At 29.1% G+C, this 19,963-nt stretch overlaps 1 protein-coding gene across 1 annotated transcript; it reads right to left on the bottom strand.

Annotated features, from left to right (window-relative positions):
• Nucleotides 1-19,372: 19,372 nt before the first annotated feature.
• Nucleotides 19,373-19,924, bottom strand: LOC129238110 (probable serine/threonine-protein kinase fhkB). The gene has a single exon (XM_054873150.1). It carries the CDS (start codon nucleotides 19,922-19,924, stop codon nucleotides 19,373-19,375), a length of 552 nt encoding a protein of 183 aa, XP_054729125.1.
• Nucleotides 19,925-19,963: the final 39 nt, after the last annotated feature.

The following is a 19,963-nucleotide window of genomic DNA, read 5'->3' as shown; positions in this document are numbered from 1 at the left end:
TGTTGAGTTGAAAATATGTGTTATTGCATCAAATTAATGCGTATTAATTTTGTTGTGAGACTCAACATAATTTTTGGCGCTCACTTTTGTGTTCACTTGCAATGATTTTTCGAAAAACAAAAAATTTTGCTTATTATTTGGTGATTTTTCGTGCTTTTTTTAACTGTATGGTTCTTAAAATATATTTTTAGTTTTTAATTATATGGCGATTCAGTTGCCTGTCGTAAGACGTTGTTGTTTTTAGTAACTGATTCGTTGAGCGACAGTTATACAATACATATTTGGAAATCGAGCCCTTCTTCCATTACAAGTTGTAAGTTTTATAGTACATATTAGGTTTCTTTTTGTTATTTTTTGCCTGCTTAAAATTAGTATTATTTAACACCTTTTTCTGCCCAACCTTACTTACATAATTTATTTTTGTTTTTTCGTTTCCTCCTTTTCGTATGTAGCCCAGAGAAATGTTGTGTATGCTTTTCCTTGCAATGTAAAGTGATTTTATTTGCTTTGCTTCTGTTTTGTTTATTTTACTCTTATTGTTGATTCATTTGTTTTTGTTTTTTTATTTCTTATTTGTTACTTATGTACGTAAGTACGTAGACGTTACTAGAAAAACTTCATTGATAAATATTGTTTCATATATTACAGCATAAAAATTGTTGTTATTGTGTTTTTTTTTGTTTTTTTTTTTTTGTTTGTCATTTGTCAGGGAGAGATCAGCTAAAAAATAGGAAGAATCTTTATCATTCATTCATTATCGTCTTCGGCATCATTTTCAAATATAAAATATTGTAGTAGGTACCTATGCATGTACATACATGGCGTACTTTGTTGCTGTTGTATTGCACTATTACGTAATTAATTTGTTAGAGAAAATTTAGGAAGATAATGTACTGTAGTTTTTAGTTAGTTTGTTTGTTTTTGTTATTCAAAATGTCTTACATTACGGTTGTGTATGTACAAATATGTATACACATATGTGTGTGTGTGTATGCTTCAAAAGAGCGCTTCTGTTGCCGTTACAGGTCCGCCATTCTTAAAACTACTGTATCCATTCCACGATTTATGTTTGCCATACTCAACACAGCAACATTGCGCCTTTCTCTGCTTTTTGCTTTTCAAGTTTTCCTTACAGCTGGACACTATTTTTTTTTTATATTACTAGAAAAATAAAGGACTTTTCGATAGCTTCGTTTTTCCTTTTCGGTATGTCATTGTTTCAAAATTACTTTCTATTTGTCTGGGTATTGTTTTTCTAAATCTGAATTTGTGCTAGTTTCATGTATTAGTAATTTTTTCTTATTTTAACCATTTGCAGTATTTGCTTCGAATTTGTAAAAATGTCATTTAAAAAAAATATGGCACTAATTTTTACTTATTTTGTTTTCATTTTTATTTTTTGTTTATAATATTTTTACCTAAAAAAATTGAAATGTACTTAAGTTGCTAACCAATTTCCGCTCAAATTTTGTTTTTCGGCTATGCGTTTTTTGTTCTTCGATTTTAATGTGGATTTTTCATGGTAGTAAATTTGCTCAAAGCATACAAAAAGAACAGCGCGTGAGAAAATAAAAAAAAGGTTAGCGTACAGTTAACCAAATTTTTTAACGAAAGTAATGAAACTTTGAAGACTTTGGAGTTAAAGAAAGAAATTAAACGTAAAAATAAGTGAATATAAAAAACTAAAAAAAAAGATAAAAAAAAATTAAATAAAAAGTTTTCAAGATGCCTCCAATTCCACATTTAACCCTTTAAATGCTTATGTCGAGTATGGTAATGGTAATGGTTGTACGGGTTAGGCTAAGGCCTTTATGCACTGCGATACTTAATTATAATTATTTAGTATAACAAGGAATCGAACCAGCTCTTTAGGGGGGAGCAATTGTAGGTCTTCCTCCTCTACTAGGTGGCCTAATGCCTTACAGTTGCTGATTAAGTTTTCCATAGACTCCTCTTCATCACAGGAGAGCCTGCATGATCTTGTACTACATAACCCCATTGCGTTAAAGTGTTTATTACAGACAAAGTGACCTCTAAGTGCTTCACAGAGTAATCTGAGGTCCTTTTTATCTAGGGTTAGAGCAGATTTTGCTCTGCTGGCATTCAAGTTCAAAAACTTTTTGTAGTGATGAAGGTCACTTGTGCCGTTCCAGTGTTCACTGATTTTAGTTTGGATCCATTTTTGGGTTTCCTGTTATATACAATATATATTATTTTTGTTAAAGCCGTAAAATGGGGTTGGTCAAATGAAAAGCCCTTTTGCCCCTTTTTTAACACAAAAGTCTGCCTTCTCGTTTCCTTCATGTCCTGGTTCCCAAATCAGTGAGACCTGATTAGGAGTGGCCAGTTTGTTGAGTGTATTCTTACACTCTATTAGGGCTTTTGACTTGAATGTGAAGCTATTCAAGGCTTTGAGAACCGATTGGCTGTCCGAAAATATTTCAATTTTTACTCTCTTGAATTCTCTTTTGGATATGATTTCCATTGTTTCCATTATGGCGAAAATCTCTGCATGGAAAATCGTGGTATCTGTACTTAGTGTTAGGGATTTTTGCGCTCAAGGCCCCACTATTCCTGGTCCTACTCCTTGGATTCATCTGTGTACCATCTCGTCAACGAAAATTTTTCGTATAATGCCAGTATACCCGTTGTGAAGATAAAAAAATCGCATTCCTATTATTATTCAAAGAATCAACTGTAATTTTTCCCCCTGAAACAGGGCTTATAAAAGAGAATATTCATTAAGTCTGGAAACCTTATTTATTTTAATACACAATAGCCTGTACACTTAATAATCTTTTTACACGATAGATACGTTCGCAAATAATTTTTATAAGAAACGAAATTAGGTGAAAACCGTAGGCCGCCGTAGCCGAATGGGTTGGTGCGTGACTATCATTCGGAAGAGAACGTAGGTTCGAATCTCCGTGAAACACCAAAATGAAGAACAAGTTTTTTCTAATAGCGGTCGTCCCTCGACAGGCAATGGCAAACCTCCGAGTGTATTTCTGCCATGAAAAGACTCCTGCCATTCGGAGTCAGGTTGACTCTGTAGGTCCCTCCATTTGTGAAACAACCACAAATAGGAGGAGGAACTCCGCCAAAACACCCAAAAAATGTGTAAGCACCAAAATTAAAGAACAACTTTTCCTGAGACTTATTTAACCGCTTCGTACATACATCGAAAAATCCCACTCTATTTGCTTTATTAATTTCAAAAAAAAATTATAAAATATTGAAAATCGTGTTAAAACAAAACAATTCATGTACAAAAAGGAGTTTTTTTTTAAATTGGGTTAAATCAGATTCGTGTAAAAAGAGTGTATCAAGTTGAAATAAGAAATCTGGCGAAATACCACTACAACACGATTTTTTCAAGTAAAAAAGCATTTCGTATGCATTTCTCAGTTGATTGTGCGATGAATAAAAATATAATTTTTTTTTATTTAAAATTGGAAAAGTAATGAATTACAATCACAATGATTTTAAAGCATTAGCGGCTAGGCCATCAGCTTAAATAAAAAAAGTCTATATATTTTCTGCATTTCATGTAATAACACGCAACATTTGATTTCTGATCACAGTTGCCTCCTTTTACACGCAGAAGCATTTTACTCTGTTTAAGTCGAGTAGGCTCGTCTTCGCTGGGAAATATTAAGCAGGCAGACATTTTTTTGAAACAAATTAATTTTAAGGGTTACAAAATTTCAGGAACCCGTGATTAATGCAAGCCAATCCCGTTATTTTCGGGACCTGAACAACACCGAGATCCTGAGAATGGCATCCCTAGTTCATACACTATATTTCACGGAAAAATAAGGTGCTCCTTTTATGAAAATGAGAAAAAACTTCAAAATATATGAAAACAAATATGAAAAACATATGCATTTTGAAAATTTTGCTTTCAATTATTTCTTAAATCCACGCGTCGAGCTGTCTGATTCTACGCGATATCTCGATAGAATCGTTGGGTTTTCGGGCTATGCGAGCGATTTAATACGAAAATTGTATAAGTGCGTACTTAGGAGTTTTTCACAGTAAAAACGGTGCCTAATGCGAGATTTTCGCTTCGAAGTAAAATTATAGATGTTGACAGAAGCACTATTACAAATAATGTTCTTACAACTAGGCTCTAAAAGGACACTCTCATGCTTGGGTGGTATTTTTCGGGGGAAAAAGTAGCTGTCGATAATTTTTAATGGAAATTAACCGACTGCGATGGTTTAAGTAAAAAATAAAAAGATAGATAGATAGAAGAGTAAATAGCAGAATCGGCAAACAATTTTGGGCCCTATCGATTGAGGGAGTTTGCAGACGAAAGTTTTTTAGCAAAACTTTGGAAGATGCTAATAAAATATAGCTTTAAACGGAATATTTGCGTAAGAAACTTCTTGCTTAAACGTGCTGAGCAAAGAATTTAAAACGTAGGAGTCGAACAGATTGGAACCTTATGTAATTTTTTCATATAAGGATTAATATAGGGCCTCTTATATTCGCCATTTATCTCCGCTCGCTATCTCTCTACTCGATTAACTTGACGAAAAATTTGCATGCGAAAGCCACAACAAAGTTATCGAGCAAGATTCGTCGCTATCGCCTCATTAATTTGGTATAACTCACTGCCTTACAAACACATGTAACTTAAGGCAGCCTATATACCCACGTTGCCAAGTTATGTTTATTTATACCAGTTGCTTCATCTATTCATCACTTGCTAACGCTTGGCGGCGAAAAGAAGAGGCCTATAGAGTATACGGATTTCGTACATATACTTGCCAAATCGATCTATGGATGCAAATTGTCAAAATGACTCGCCCTCCACTCGGTATGCCGTCCTATGGATGTATGTACGCGGGTTCTTACAAAAACTTGCCAAATTTGATCGCGTGTGAATAAACGGCGCATTAAGTCATAGAAGTCGAACACAAAACCATTCGGCCTTATCGATGAATGACGATACTACAACAAAAAAAGAATTGTAAGAATATTTATTCTCATATTATCTTCTAGTTTGTGGGAATATTGGTCCACATGACTTTTCCGATAAGGATGGTAAAATTGTGAAAATTTAAAATAAAGATAAGCTAATATTTTATAATAAAAATATAGTAAAATTAATTCACCTGAAAAATTAAAAAAAAAAAAACAAGAAGAAAAACAAAAATAATTTTTTGGTGAACATTTTTTTGTTTGCAATTTTATTAAAAAATAAAATTAAAACATAAACAAAAAAGTACAATCGTATATCGAATAAAATAATAATAAAATCGTTGGCATATAAATTGGATATTATTTAAAAATTATTTTATATATGTATGTATGTATATATTAAAATAATAAAACTGGAACACAACACATGAGAGATAATATTTCATATATACTATATAATATATTTTATATATGCATGTATATTTTATGTAAAATGCAGAGTAACTTTTTTTTGTGTCGTAAACATTTTATGTATTTTTTTTTGTTTTGTTGTGTAAACACGATTGGAAAAGTTATTACAACAGAAAAGAAAAACGCTGCTGCTAAATCAGAAAAATCCTAAATACACTTTAAGCTAACGGGGGAAAGTTAACGGTAGTTAAACTCTTTTCATGAGTGTACACAATAAAGATTGAAGTATTTTTCATTTTGTTATGAACAAAGTTTGTAAATAGTTGTAGCTACTTTATGTGCATTTTCAACAATAGCATTTATGTAATTAAATATTTCAGCAAAATGCTAAGTGAAATATTCTTTTTCATTAGATTAGACATTAATTTTTCCTTTTTCTTTGTTTAAAGATGTCACACACTGTACATTGGAGATAGCTAAAAATACCGCTAAGCAGAGAGTGTTTGTTTCTCATTCAAATATTTTTGTTGCGGTCATTTCTTAAAAACTAAAATTAAAAAATTAGATAATAAATAATAACGCATAAATGCGCGGACATGGCGGGTATGTGTGAGTGTGGATGTTTATGTGGGCAAACTTACATACATATGTACATATCGCACATGTTCTTCAAAAATGACACAACTCAAGATATTTCAATAACACTTCTATTAAGTGATACTTCTTGAAACTTTTACTGCTACGTTTTCTGGCATATAACAAATTTTGAGTTGTGTATCTTTTAAACAGTATTTGCGATATGCATTCACTACTATTATGCTCCATCTATTATTTCTCTAAGTGCATATTTTTTTATTTTGTTTCGTTTAATTGTAGTACATATGTATGTATGCATGTATGCAGAGGCATATATTGCTAAATTGTGTATGTGTGTGTGTGTGTGCTCGTGTGAAGTACAATATTATTTATGCTTAATTCTTATTTGTCTTAAAATTGTTTAACGTCACACATTCTCTTTACAAAACTACATACATACTTCGTTTCTTTGCTAGCTTGTTTGTTTTTTTGCTTTCGATTGAGGAACTTGTACACCACAGATACATAAGCAATTTGTTTTTGTTGTGTTTATCTTTGTTGCTGTTGATTTGTATTCTTCTTTTTTTGTTGGTTGTATTGTATTTTATGCTTATAAATAAAATAAGGGTAATAGATTGATTAAGAGAATGTAAGTAAATCGTTTATAATTTTCTTTCGATAGAAAACAGAATGTTAAAAAATGTTTTAACACTATCTTATGATTGCTGCTGCGGCTGCTGTTAACTGCAGTAGTTTATGCTACATTATGTTAAACAGCGCAATATTTTATTGTGGTTGCTGACGGTGCTGCTAACTTCAGTAGCTGTAACCAATGTTATGTTAAATTGCTGCTACTAACATCATTAGCTGTAACCAATGTTATGTTAAATTGCGATTGCTGCTGTAGTCGTATATTTACAATGCAACATTTATGCGGTAAAGTAGCTTTGTTTGACAGAAGAGAAGAATAGCTTGGAATGAAAAAAAAATCATAATTTGGTAATAAAAATCCTATCGGTGTTTTTCAAAACTGAAAGAAAAAAAAAACACATAAATGAAAATAAAATTTCTACTAAATCAGTTAATCAACGTTTTCAGTTAAAGAACGTTTTCGTCTACTTTAAGCAATTTATTTTGGCTGACAAAGCGCAATTTCTTTCTTTTAAAACTCATCAAAACAGTCAGTCATAAGGGCTTGCTGATGCCGCTATTAAAAAATTTATTTGTTTTTATTTTCATTGATGTTCAAAATTGATGTTTTGCTTGACGAAATTGCAAAAGTTCAACGCTTTTGCTTTTAATTTTAGGTTTACATATTCTTTGCTTGCAGTCAAACAAAAAAATAAAAATCAAAAGAAATTATAAAAAAAAAAGAATAATTGCATCAATGAAGTTCTTCAGACTCTGCTGCTAAGTGTGTGAAGGTTATTTTTATTTTTTTGGCTTCTCATTTTTATTTTTTGAATTAATGAGATAATGATCCGCCGCAGTAAGGTTGCATAGCGTAATTAGAAAAAATTGTAATGACCGTTGCTCTATGCCCAACACTTAATTTGTTTCTTTAATTTATAGTTTTTGTATAAACTATATGAAAAAGGGTTTTTTGATAACATTGCCAAGATTTTCATGGAATTCGTATGATTGCTTTTACATTTTTTTCTTTATTATATTTGAATTAATATATTTGGTACCAACAGTCTGGTGTAAAATTTTGCATCCCAAGCAAATGTTTCTATTTAAGTCAAACAAAAAGCTGCTTTACACAAGTAGAGATGAACTCAGGTATCTCTATTGTAAAATTGTTTGTATTTTGAGCGGAAATTGTTTGCATATGTATATATATTTTTCATACGTAAGTTTGCTTGAAATTGTTCTTATTGCATTTCGTGTCTTCAATTATTTAATTGTTAATAGTTTATTGCGTTATTGCATTGCATTTTTATTATTATTGATTTTCTATGACAACTTGTTCAATTTTTTGGCTTCATTAAATTTAAATTCTTTACCTACTTCCATTTTTGTTTTAGTTTATTATTTTAATTAATGATATATACCTAGTAATATATGTATGTATGTGCATTGTCATTTTCATTGCCTGATTTTTTAACTGTCTTTTTTTTGTTTTGTTTTACAATGCAAATAAAAAATATCATTGAAAAATTGACATACACTAAATTTCAATGCTTTCTTTGTTTTCACAGTATATATGTACCATGTATGTACATATATTAAGTAAACGGTAAATACCATTGTTTGCAAAAACTGAATGCTCTCGCAAATTTACTTTCGTATTATTTTTGTTTAATCAGTTTGTTTAGCTTAAATTATTTCGCTTCTTTTTTGTCCTAAAACATTATTCAATTTGAGTGTATATTCATTTGCTGCTTATTATTGTTACTTAACCTTTTTGTTGTTTGTTAAATACTATATGTATTGTATGTATGTACTATGTATGATGCATGTATAGTAATTGTATATGAACTTTTCTCTATGACTCTAATTCTCTTAAAGGTTATATGCATTTTTGTTGTTATATTTTATAATTATTATTGTTATTAAACGCTAATTTCTTTTCGTAAAATGTATGTATGTATGTAGGTTTTTCTGGTAGATAGTAAAAAGGAATAGCAATAAGATCTCTTTAGTTTCTTCTAGTTTTCCACAAATTTCTTTACTGATTAACTCCCTACACACGTCAACTGTTTCATGTCCCCGCGCTAAATAAATTTTACTCTTTTTTATTTATTCACTTGTGCACTACCCATTCTCCCCCCGTTTGTATCATAAATTCGCCTCTATTATTTGTATTTGTATTTTCGCATTTTTTTTCGTCAATTTAGTTTGTGGCAGAAATTGTGAGAAAAAAATTGACATAGTTTGTGTGAAAAAACTAGAATTATATAGTCTATATAAATACAATTTTAAGACAAAAGCACAGCTATATGTATGCGTGTGTAATGGAAGAGGTTTCAATAATAAATGTTGATTGAAGAATATTATAAAATCCAGGAGTATTCAAGCGAATTGTTTTTCTTTTGCGCGGTGGGAGCCTAGGGCGGGCGGGCGGTGCTATGCTATGCTATGTCTATCTAATGTAATTTATACGGAATTTTTTTTTTTTTTTTATATTATGAAAGATCACAAACGAACCCGTAGTGGCTATAAAAATGTATATAAAAATTAAAAACCAATGCCAATCTTAAAAAAAAATCTTGTTGAAAATGAAGAATTCAACAAAGCGCTTGTTTACGCCGGTATACGCAAATATGTATGTGTTGGGTGAACAAAAAAAAAAACAGAGAAGGAAATACAAGTAATACAAGTCGAAGACTATCTGGGATAGAAATAGAGCACTCTCGATATGTTTAAATTCGATGTGAAGTTTTAATTTGAGGTTATGCCACACGACAAGTTTTTTTTTTTTTTTAACAATCAATCCGATTGTCGATTAGAAGCGAGCCACGAGCAACGGTTATAAAGGTTTTGATTCGGCTTGCGTACACAAAATAAATCTTAGCGCGACCAATTATACTCGTATTGAAAAATGTTGAGCAACATTGATAACGCCTGTAAGATACTACCGAGTAAATGCTAGAAATATTATTTGCACTAAAAATTTTGCATTCTCATCAAACAAATTTAAGGCAGTAGTACTTTGCTCGCACTAAAATTTTTATTTTATTTTTTTGCCGAGCTCGGTAACAACGCTCGTTTGCACACGCATTAAAGTGTTTTGAATACGAATAAACGCCTAGGATATGTACGTAAATAAACTGGCTTGTAATGAACTTTTTCCGTGCCAAGCTTTTATTTTTCGAACATAATTCCGCAATACCAATTTTTACTCCTTATACATATTTTTGTATAAATATTAATTTTATAATAAAGTCGTAATGAACACGATTAGAAATTTTTTAATTAAAGGTGAGAAAAAGTTCAACGAATATGACAAGACTGAATACATATTTTTGAGTACATAAAGTACCAAAAAAAAACATTTATTACACACAAAATAAAAAATACTATAATCGAGATATTTGTGCTCTTACGCGCCCGGATGACTTGATTTTATTGAAGAACTTCATTTAAGTTTATTTAAATATAAATCACAAGTAATTTTTTTTCTAATAAAATGAGTTTTTACGGCAAAATGAGTTAGTGGAAATGTATGTCTGTATGCAGATGTATATGAAAAGTTTGAAATTCGCTATCTTAAAAACAAAACAAATGCGCGACATAATTCTTCTATTACTGTATTATTGTGAAATTATAGACTGGAAGTAGTCAAAATTTTTGTTTTATCTAAAACAACCTCTTTGCAAGATTTTTAGTGAATAGTTAAAATTTAATGATTCAGTTATTTGAGAAGAAATTTAATTACTAACCTAAGTAAATCTAAAAATGAAAAGCTACAAAAAAATACTTTTAGGTTTCCCTGTAAAATGGCAATCTCAATGTTATACTCTCATACTGGTTTGCTTTGCAAAAAAAAAACAAAAATTCGTTGTTTTAGAAAGTTTTTGTGACAAATAAGTTTTTAGTGGCATACATTTTAAAATGTATTTTTTATTATTTTTTTTTTTAAATTAAATTAATTGACTTGAAAACCACTTTGTTATACAAAACTTGAAAATATTTTTTAAAACACAAAATATTTTTATTTTATTTAAAAAAAAAAAGATGTAATTTATTTAAAATGAATTGGTTATATCTTTTTATTCATTTAAATTGATTGAATTGAGAACAACTTAGTTATAAAAAAAAAAAAAATATTTTTTAAAAAAGAAAATATATTATATATTTGATTTTTTAAAGATAATTTATTTAAAATGAATTGGTAATATTTTTTTTAATTTAATTGATTGAATTGAGAACAACTTGGTTATAAAAAATTGTGAATTTTTTTCTTTTAATTTTAAAAAGTATTTTATTTAAAAAAAAGATAATCTTTTTTAATATCTCAATTAAATTGATTGAATTGAGAATAACTTAGTTATACACAATTTGAAAATATCTTTTTTTTTTGTTTCTTTATATTTTTAACACCGGACACAACGGCAGGCTATATTTTTTTCACTCATTTCGAAATCTTCAAATTTGCTGAGCCGCTTGTAGAGATTTATGTTAATTTAAAATTATTTTCCGATTATTTTTTTAACTTGCTAAAAAGTTTTTCAAAGCCTAATAATAATCTTTGGTAACAACATATGAAGTATAACGCAAGCGTTTACTTTAATTATTATAATTTGTTTTTTGCACATTTTCAATGGAAAATGTAGAACTTAGTAGTGAAGTTCGAAAGCGTGTATTAGTTTTCACAATTTCTTCAGTGAGATAGAATAATTTTGCATTGAAATGTTTATGTTGAATGGGTTTACTTAATATATATATATACTTATATATATATATATATATATATATCTACATATATATATATGTATGTATGTATAATAGTAAAACCTTATACACCTCTTGCATACTTTCCACTCAATAATTTTCTTGACTCATTTTACCGTATTGAAAAATAAAAATCGGAAAACACAAAAACGAAAAGATACCAGCATTGAAAATAATGACATTTTAATGACGCAGTAATTACTTAATAAAAATTAAGCGATATGCAGTAGTAAAATTTGTTTTTTAAAGGTGGGTACTTTGATTACTAAAATTTAATACAAATTGAAACTTTCAGTACTCTAATAGAAATTTATGCCAGGGTGATTATAAACACATATCAAGCGTCTAACGAACCTTTGTAGCGTATTAAAATGCATGATACAATACCACTCATTGGGTTGAGTTTATTAAATACATAATTTTTTTGTTTTTTCGTTTTTTTTCAACATTTTCTTGCCACATTTTCAATTTACTTTTTGAAAAATCCCCGGTTATCAAAAAGAAAAAAAAAAAAACCATAGCTTACATGTTAGCCGAAAGTGGTTTGATTTTATGTTATGCATTATCTATTTATTTATGTAGATATATATATTTTTTTATGTAAATATTATATTTTGTAAAAAGGAATTAAACTTAGTTGTAAAAAAGGAAAAACAAACAATATTTATATTGTAAATGTAAATGTAAGTTGTAAAAATTCATTTAAGGTAAATAGTCTCGTTTTGTTTGCTTCAATTTGTTTTGCTTATTATAACCTGTCACCTCGACACCTCCTCTCCTCAAACTCGCCACTCCAATATTAAGGGAGCACAAAAACTTTCGCTTCGTACTTATATACATGTATGTATGTATATATATATATAATATGAGTTGGTGTGTGAGAATGATATCATGGACCCACATTTTAATTGACTAATTAATAATATGAAAAAGTTAACAGTGCAATTAAAAAAAAAATCCATTTTAAGATGACGTGTGTCGTTATTTGGCCCTCAATCTATTATTTGTTGGATTCTCTAACAAAAAAAAAAAAAACAGCAGACTGACTTCTATTTTTTGTTTTTTCAATATTTCTTCGTTTTCCCCCATTTTCTTTGCTGTCGTTTGCACAACGTTCTCGCATGTTTAGCATTAAATACAATTCGTCGTATATATATATATAAATGTTTTATGTGTACACAAACAAATTAGGTATATATAAGTTCACGCATTTCATGTGTATTCATACGTATATGTATGTGTATTTAATCGTGTAACTATAGTATTAACTTTTTTAAATTAATTTTTTTATTATAATCATTTTTTAACATAAAAGTAAACAAAATCACTATTACAATTCAGAATGTAATATTTGTAAATATAAAAAAAAAAAATATTTGAAAAAACCAAAATTGGTGGAACGTGTTAACAATTTCGTTTTTCTAGGTCTTTGCATTTGAATTCATTGCTTCGTTTCTTTTTTTTCATTTAAATAGAAGTGCATTTAGCAATTTCAGTTTATCACAAATAGAAGAGGTTAAGGTGCAAATGTATGTGCGCGAGAACTCACCACTGAGAGCTAAGCTTTTGAGAGAAATTAAACTGTGGGGAAATCACAAATATAGAGGAGTGCGTTTTAAGAGAGATTGCAAATATTGAAACTATTTGAGTGACTTGAAGCGACAACAAGTCATAAGAAATTAAACCTAAAAAAGTTGTCAAAATGATAAAAATGTATTTTCGATCATTTATTGGATACAAATCACAATAAAATGTTAAAAAAGTGAGCTGGCGATGTAGAACAGTATAAATAAAGCAGAGAAACGCTTAAACATAAAATATCTAAAATGTGGAATTTTTCACAAAAATACAATATTAGCAAGGGTTGCGCAAATTACAAAAGAAAAAAATTTTCTGTAATTTCTGAAAACGAATCGATTTTTTAATTAATAAATTATTTTCAACCGAAACCACCTTATTAGCGATAAACCAAAAAATAGCATTTATACATACAGTGTGTCAACTATTTGATCAGTGGGCGTTTAAAAAATAATCAAGTTTCTTCAATTTCATCAGATTTTATACATCACTGAGGCTTATTTCAGAGCGGACCATGTATATATACATATATATAAGTTCCTGTCGTTCCGTTAAGTGGCAAAGAGCCTTAACAAGTTTTATCCACGCTATGAGTAGTGCTGCAATATGGCGCTACTTCCAGCTATGAACTGCTGTGTGTGTATTCTTATGGATAAGAGCCAAAGATATCAGCGTGAGAGCGAGCAGCAAAGGGACTTTTAGTGATTTCGAGAGTACAAACTAGTCAAGCAGGTGGTATAATGGTTTATCGCTTGAACTTTCACTGATTTTCCTTGTGTATGTTTTTTTTCGGTGACGTTTTAGTTGTTGTTTTGGTGGTGCTTTGAAAGTTTAAATACGCACATTTATGTTTTCCAATATTATTAGCAGAAAGTTTAAATACGCACATTTATGTTTTCCAATATTATTAGCAGAGATGCATTTTGAAATTTTAGCAAGTGTTTTGATTTTTACTCGTGCGAGCTAATCGAACCAAACAACGGAAATCGTTGTAGAAAAGCTAATTAACGATTATTTTTTTGCATCCAGTGAATAAAATTAAAATTATATATAAATATAATTTAATATTATATAAAAAAAATTAATATATATTAGAAATTGGTTAATTTAATGTATTCCAATTTTTTTCTTTTTCTCAAATAAATTGGTAAAACCACCGCTTCAAATACAAACTCTTCGTCCGATTCTATTGTTCACATTTAAAGCATACAAAGGAATACAGCAGCTCGCTCAACTTTTTTGCTGCTTTCACTGACTTCTTATTGTAAGACTACTCTCGGGTGGAACGACTATCGCTTTAAACTTCGCATAGCTTATAACGTTCGCTCTGACATCAACCTTAGAAAAAAACAGATTTTTTTTCAAGTTTTATCAGAAAAAAAAATTCGCCATGGCAAGTGGTGACTATCTTCACCAAGTAAGATTAACTCCAATTATGATCAATAAAGGCAGAATGCAAAAGACAAAAGCATGGTGATCAAAAAAAATTCTTTAGTTTTTAAGAAACCAAATTGAAAGAAATCAAGTGTGTAATTGTGATTGAGGTATCAACTTATGTACAAAAGTTGTGAAAAACTCTGAACTGAAACACAAAAGTTCGAAAAAACTTTGGTGCTCTTTAACGAAAGCCACCGAACGATCTGAATTTACATTCAACAAAGGATTGTCACCTCAGCAGCATCCTTCAAAATATATTGGGAATGTTTTATACTGTTACATCAATCATCATGAAATAGAGTTACCAGCATAAATAAAAAAGTTTTAATTTGTGTTTTTGGATTAAAGAGCTGGGCACACTGCGTATATAGAATGTGTCTAAGCTAAGTATGCAACTTCTTTTTTAAACAAAATTTTCATGTATTTGTATTTATTTATATTTTAGATGTTTGTGTGTGTGCAGGTATGAGTTATGTATATAAATATAAATTCTAAACACTTAATTGCGAAAAGGAATATAATAAAGAGGTCGCTAAGTTCTACAAGTATGCAAATTTCTTACTTTTTAATTGCATGTTTGTATACATATGTATGTTGTATGTATGTAATATTTGGAAACCACAAAAAATAGTAAAATAGTTAAACTTACACTTAATGTTTTTTTTATAATTTTTTTTTTTTTTTTTAATTTTTTAATAAAAAGGTAAAAGCACAGCAAAGTGACGTTTTATCAATTCTAAATTTTCGAGCACAAATTCAACATTTTAACAATTTATAATTATTATAATATATAGTATATTTATTTTTATTTTTTGCTTCGATAAACTATTTACGATAAGATCTTGTAAAAATTAAATATTTGTTTTAATAAATTTTTATTGGAACGAAGAAAAACCTTCCTACAAAAACTAAAATAGCGTCAAGTACGAAAGTCTCACTAACACAACAAGGACATCATTAAAAGCGCATTACGTTGATCACTTATTATTAATAAAAAAAATTAAAATATATATAATTAAATTAAAACTAGTTTTTCACTGCAATATTACAACGAGGATTCTTAAATTTTCTATTGTAAAAAAAAACAATTTAAAATGTAATGTTAAATTAAAAGCACATTTGAACTAAGTCAAACCAAATAAAAATGGTAAAAACAAAAAATATTCAATTATAAATAATTACACATTAAAATCACTTCAAACTAATAACACTTGTATTATTTTTGTAATTGTTGTTGTAGTCATTTTCGGTGAGTGGAAGTGAAAAATAATATCAATACGTTTTGGCATACAGAACGAAAATGCTGTTTGCTGCTGATTTCTCTGACGTTAGTTTCGTTAACGAAAATGGAAAATAAAAGTAATAATAATACACAAGTCTTAAGTTAAAAGTTATATAACATTACCTTAAAAAGAGAAAAAAAATCTATAGAGTAGAGAAGTTTTGTTTGACAAAACCAAAACAAAGAAAAACACAGAGCAGCAGATTTACAATTTAAAAAATGATTAGATGTCTAACTAAATCTAAAATGTAAATTTTTATATTTAATAAAATTAAGCCACTTATTAAGAAAGGGGAGTTAATTTTTTTCGGTCTATGTTTTTTTTTTGTTTTTTTTTTTTTATGAATTCAAAAGCACATTTTAAAAATAGCCACTCGAACAAAAACAAATTTACTACAATTGGCGCATAAGTGGCAAGTGTTTGAGTATGTGAAAAGAAAATTAGGTTATGTGAAAAGCAACAACCGACCAATCAATGAGAACCAAAGTGCACAGCTTGCACTTTGAAATAATGCACAGATTTAGACGTTTCAAGCTTTATGTAAAAATTATACAAATTTGTTAAAAAAACTTATAATTGTCACGTTTTCGATATCTTAAAAATTTCCATATTCATTAAGCTTCGCTTAAACTCTTTTCAAGCGCTCTAAACTATTTCTCGCTAATATATATGTGTATATATATATTATATTTTTTTTTTCATACGCTGAAATCCTTCTGTGGTAATTTCATATAAGTATATAATTTCTACACTAACAATTATTGTAAACATTTTTAAGTCATATCTACTAAGGCTATTTATAATTATAATAAAATTATGTAAATAAAAAAAATGACTTGAAAATATGCGATTATTGGTTGTGTTTGTTATGCTTTTGTTGTTGATTTTGTAGTTTGTTTCTCTTATTATACTTTCTTAATAGCATTTACTTTCCCACGATCTTAAATTTTGCCGTATACTACTGCTAAATACAGTTTTTATTATCATCTTTTTTCGCTTCATTTCACTTCAATAAAAGTCTTATACATTTACATGTTGTAAAAATTAAAATAAAACAAAACAAAAAGGATTCAAATTAAAAATTAAATAAAAAATAATATATAAAAATTGCAATAAAAATTCTTAGGTAGCTTTTTGTTTTTTTTTTTTACATTTTTTGTTATTGTTTGCGTTTTACATATTTCTTTTGTAAATATACAATAAGTTTTAAGATTTCTATTTATTCGTAATATGAAAATAAAATAAAGTTAAAAATATTTATAATACAAAAAATGACAAGAAAATATTTGAAACACGCAAGTTGCTGGTATGTTTTTAGTTGATTTTCTTTCATTTACAACAATTAATAAAATAAGTTTGCAAAAGCTAAAAAACAGGAAGAAGAAAATAGAGTATGTACTGATAATATTAATAATATTAAAATGGGGCGGATGCAACGAAAGGCCTTTTGTTAAATAGAAAATAATAATAATAATAAAAAAACATATTCATTTTTTATGGAATTTGTCGCCAACCGCCAACGTTGTAAAAGTAAAGTATTTACAAATTTGCATTTGCATTTTTGTATGTAAGTTAAGTTGTTGTTGTTTTCAGTTTGTGTGTGTATAAAGATTTAATATTGAATTTCAATACGAAAAAAAGTTTTATTTAACACAAAGAAAGTCGGATTCAAATAAACGTTAAAATATGCAGCGCAAAAAGAAAATATGTAAAATATTTCGCTTTGTTTTAAAATGTAATATAATAATTAGTATTTAAATTTTAATTTAATATTAGGTAATAATAATGTCTTGGAAAACCAGCCTTCTTTATGTTGTTTTTGTTTTGTTGTTGTTGTTGAATTCGTTTTCTATTTGCTTCTTTGTTGTAGTTGTAACAAAAATTATACTATATGTGTGTATATATATGAAGTTTAGTATTGCTTTTCCTTTACCAACCGTTTGAAGAACAAAAAAGTTAAGAAAAAAAAAATGCAGAATGATACGCGCAATCGAAAGATCTTTCACTTTCCCCACTTCTGCGTTAGTTTTATGCATTTGTCGTAGTTTTAGTTTTCAACGTCACTCTATTTCTAATTTTGGTTTAGATTTTTTATTTTTAAAATTTTATTTGCTTTGTTCAAAATGATATATTTATATAAAAATAGCAGAAAAACCTAATGGTAAAACCTACATAACCTTATATACACAGGCATATATACATATGTATGTGTGTATAAAGAATTTGCTTGTTTTCAAAAATAACAAAAGCTTAAGTTATTTTTAATTTAAAAATTAAAAATGACTATGAAGCACCCTATGGTGGCACTGCATGTTGACTTGACAATCACTTGTCACAACATCAATAACAACAAATAAAAAAAGTGGAAACCTAAACAAATTGTCAGTGCTAAATGCTTATTTCAGATGAATACAAATTAATTATTGGATGAATATGCCTGAAAATTGGTTTCTTGCAATTGCAATTCCATTGTCTGAAAACAGTTATATAAAAAAAGTATGCTTACTATGCGTCGGTTAGGCAAATAGTGTAGCGGAGGTTGTGTGCTCGTCAGGCTAATGCTAAACGTATACAAAAACATCTAATTTGCGTTTATTTAATTTTTTGCGAAAGCTAATTTTTTATTCATGTTTTTATGCGCTTAATTTAGTTCCAGCGAAAACCAATGTTTGATTTCAAAACTATAACAACTGCTGGTACATTTTCGATCGCTTAAATTTTATCACAGAATTATTCTTGGCAACACTTATTTTTTTATTATTGTTTTTTAAGAAAATTAAAATTTTTTAACATTGTGCCATTGCCATTTTATCTTCATTTAATTTTTTCTGCTTTACCACAAACTCTTTCAATTTATTTTAAATATTCCCTCGGAATGTGCCTTGTGAAATAGCAAATAGATGTATTAAATAGTTATCGGCATTTTTTTTCGTATTTTTTGTCCTTTCCTAAAAGAAGCACCTGACGGCTGCTCTGCACTTCAGCTTGTGTACACTACCCACCTAATCCGCGCACCACGTTTTCTAATGGCTTACGACAATTGCATATAGACTTTGTATGAACATACATATTTTTGTATTCAAAAGCTTTTCTTTTGTCAAATTTCACAAAAACAAAAATAAATAAATAAATTAAATTTTATTTAGTATTCTGGTAATCTGTAAAAGAAAAGCGAATTAAAAAAAAGATTCATTCGTTTTTTCCCAACGCACTTTGAGTAAATTTGTTTCTTCAATATAAAAGTGGTATAAATTTGAAAAAGCAATAAAACTTGGAAGAGATCAAAAACAATATATATTTGTATGCTAAAAGCTTTTTTTAGTTTTTTTTTTTTTGTTTAGAAGAAACAAGCTGCGTATAACTTCCATTCTTTTTTTTTTTGTTTTGTTTTTTTGGGGGATTTCGTAATTTTAAAGTTGTTATTTTCTTTATTTGAGATTTCAAATTGTCTATGCGCAGTGTTGTGTATTGGTGTTATCAAGTATTTTTTATGTGTATGTTTGTATACATTATTTTTCTTTTTCTAATTGCTATAGTTTCTTTTCATTTGCATTTTTTACTCACAAATCGTATTCTGGAAGAGATAAAATCTCTACTTATTTTAGGCATTTCTTAGTAATCGAATAATTCGTTTTCACTGGCTAATTTATACATATGCATGTATGTATGTATGGTTTATTTTGGCTGCTCTACAGCAATTACCTGCTAAAACCGTTTCTCCGACCATTCATTGCGTTGCTGATTGCGACATTGGTAGAATTTTAGTGTTGCACGTGCGGTGGTGGTTGTGGCAAAGTTCTGTCTGCGGCAACACCAACACAACTACCTATGTTGTGCTGCCCACTGTTGTTGGCAGCCCCGCCTCCACCTCCACCTCCACCATTCATCATCAACCAGAGACTTGATTTATTCTCTGTTGGACGTTGTAGCGCATTGCCAACGCTATGCGTTTGACTGTTGTTGTGAACGGCGCTGCTAATGTTACTGGTAGTGGTGTTGTTGCCAACACTGTTCAAATTGTGCTGATGCTGTTGTTGTGGTTGCTGATAATGGTGAGTTCCATGATGATGGTGATTATGCGGCTGCTGGTGGTTGTATTGTTGCTGCTGCTGCTGATAAGCGTGGTGATGATCTTTACTGGTATTGTGATTATTGCTGCCGCTATTCGATGTGTATCTATTGTTGATGGTAGCATTATTACCTGCGACAATACTATAGCCAGCACCATTTTCATAGATGCTGGCGCTGCTACTGCCACTGCCACTACCACCGCCACCGCCACTGCCACCAATGCCGCTGTTGGATACATTCATTGGAAAAGTGTTTATGTTGCCGCTGGTGTTATTATGGCT

This window comes from Anastrepha obliqua, chromosome 2 (assembly GCF_027943255.1).
Source record: "Anastrepha obliqua isolate idAnaObli1 chromosome 2, idAnaObli1_1.0, whole genome shotgun sequence".
NCBI lineage: Eukaryota > Metazoa > Arthropoda > Insecta > Diptera > Tephritidae > Anastrepha > Anastrepha obliqua.
Note: the sequence above shows the minus strand (reverse complement) of the source record. Positions and strands in the feature narration are given on the sequence as shown.